The following is a 1,288-nucleotide window of genomic DNA, read 5'->3' as shown; positions in this document are numbered from 1 at the left end:
AGCTGTCCCCTGGGGATTCTGACTTCCAAAGTTGGGGAAGCAGAAAGGGGAATACTGAGGGATATGGAGATGCTGTCCAGCCCAGCTCAGGTCAGGAGCATGGACTCTGGAATCCCACCAATTGGATCGCAGTCACGGTTTCTTGCTAGTTATGCTAACTCAGAAAAATAACTTACTTACATCTGTGCCTTAGTTTCTTGGGAGTGGAAGGAGAGAAGAAGTCCGTATCTCAAAGAAATTTTTTCAAAAGTTTGTTTGAGATGTGTATCCTTATTTTGGTACAGGGCAGTATCTNAAGTCAGTCTTAAGGAGTATAAACCTGTTAGCGTGGCACTGTGTGCTCTACTCTTACTGAAAAGGCCAACGTGGAGTGGGTCCCTATGTGGGGGAGTGACAAATGATGGGGACCACTCAAGGTAGGTTCTAAAAATACAGAGAGTCCAGCAGATTTGAAGACCTCTAGTAGGTAGGTTTTCAAGTCTTCAGGAACTGATAGCAGTGTTTTGAGTACTGTTAAATAGGAACCCTTCCCATTAAGTGAGTGAGCTTCACATAATGAAGGTTATTTTTCTGCTATTAGGTTGCTCTTATAAATATGGTCACTGTTTTAATTGAAAAAAGTTGCAAATGTATTTCACTCCATGAATACTGTACAAAATTGCCTTTCTGTAAGCTTCCTGTACCCCTCCCCACTGGCTTTTTCTTACATCTTATACTGTCTTTGTAGAATATGTTTATGGAACAACAGAAGTTTATTCATGAAACTCTCACTCTTCAGAAGAACAGAATGGAGGAATTTAAATCACTGTGTGAAGAATACTTGGAGGTGTGTTGAACAAACTATACAAGGGGACACTGAATATCGTGCTATTCTTTCTGTGCTTTGGAGAACACATTAGGAAAGTTACCTGCAAACACCTTCCAGCATTTCCTCATGCTCCATGAAATCCTAAGTACAAAGTCAGTTTTTAATTTTAGGATTCGCTCATGGCTAGGAGAATCATTCGAAGCAGGACTTGCTACCTTGGTAATCTCACCTGGAGCTGTTCATATTGTACAGGGCACTAATGTTCTTCAGCTCATCCCATCTTTTTTCAATTAAAACAGTGACCATTGGAATTGGTGGGATTCCAGCTCACAATACATTTTCTCATTGGGTATGTATGTGCACACATGCATAGTTGTCTGTGTATGGGTGTGTAGAGGTCGGAAGACAACTCTTACAGATATACTTCATCCTATCTCTTTTTTTCTTTCCTTTAGATTTTTGTTTGGTTGGTTTTAATTT

General features: G+C 40.2%; 1 protein-coding gene across 1 annotated transcript in view; it reads left to right on the top strand.

Moving 5' to 3' along the window:
• LOC110314341 (X-linked lymphocyte-regulated protein 3A-like) overlaps positions 1 to 835 on the top strand; it is a 4,252-nt gene extending 3,417 nt beyond the window's left edge. The window contains exons 5-6 of the mRNA XM_021188755.1: positions 3 to 90; positions 728 to 835. Coding sequence (XP_021044414.1) covers positions 3 to 90; positions 728 to 835 — 196 coding nt within the window. The remainder of the gene's footprint in view (positions 1 to 2; positions 91 to 727) is intronic.
• Positions 836 to 1,288: the final 453 nt, after the last annotated feature.

This window comes from Mus pahari, chromosome X (assembly GCF_900095145.1).
Source record: "Mus pahari chromosome X, PAHARI_EIJ_v1.1, whole genome shotgun sequence".
Classification (NCBI taxonomy): domain Eukaryota; kingdom Metazoa; phylum Chordata; class Mammalia; order Rodentia; family Muridae; genus Mus; species Mus pahari.
Note: the sequence above shows the minus strand (reverse complement) of the source record. Positions and strands in the feature narration are given on the sequence as shown.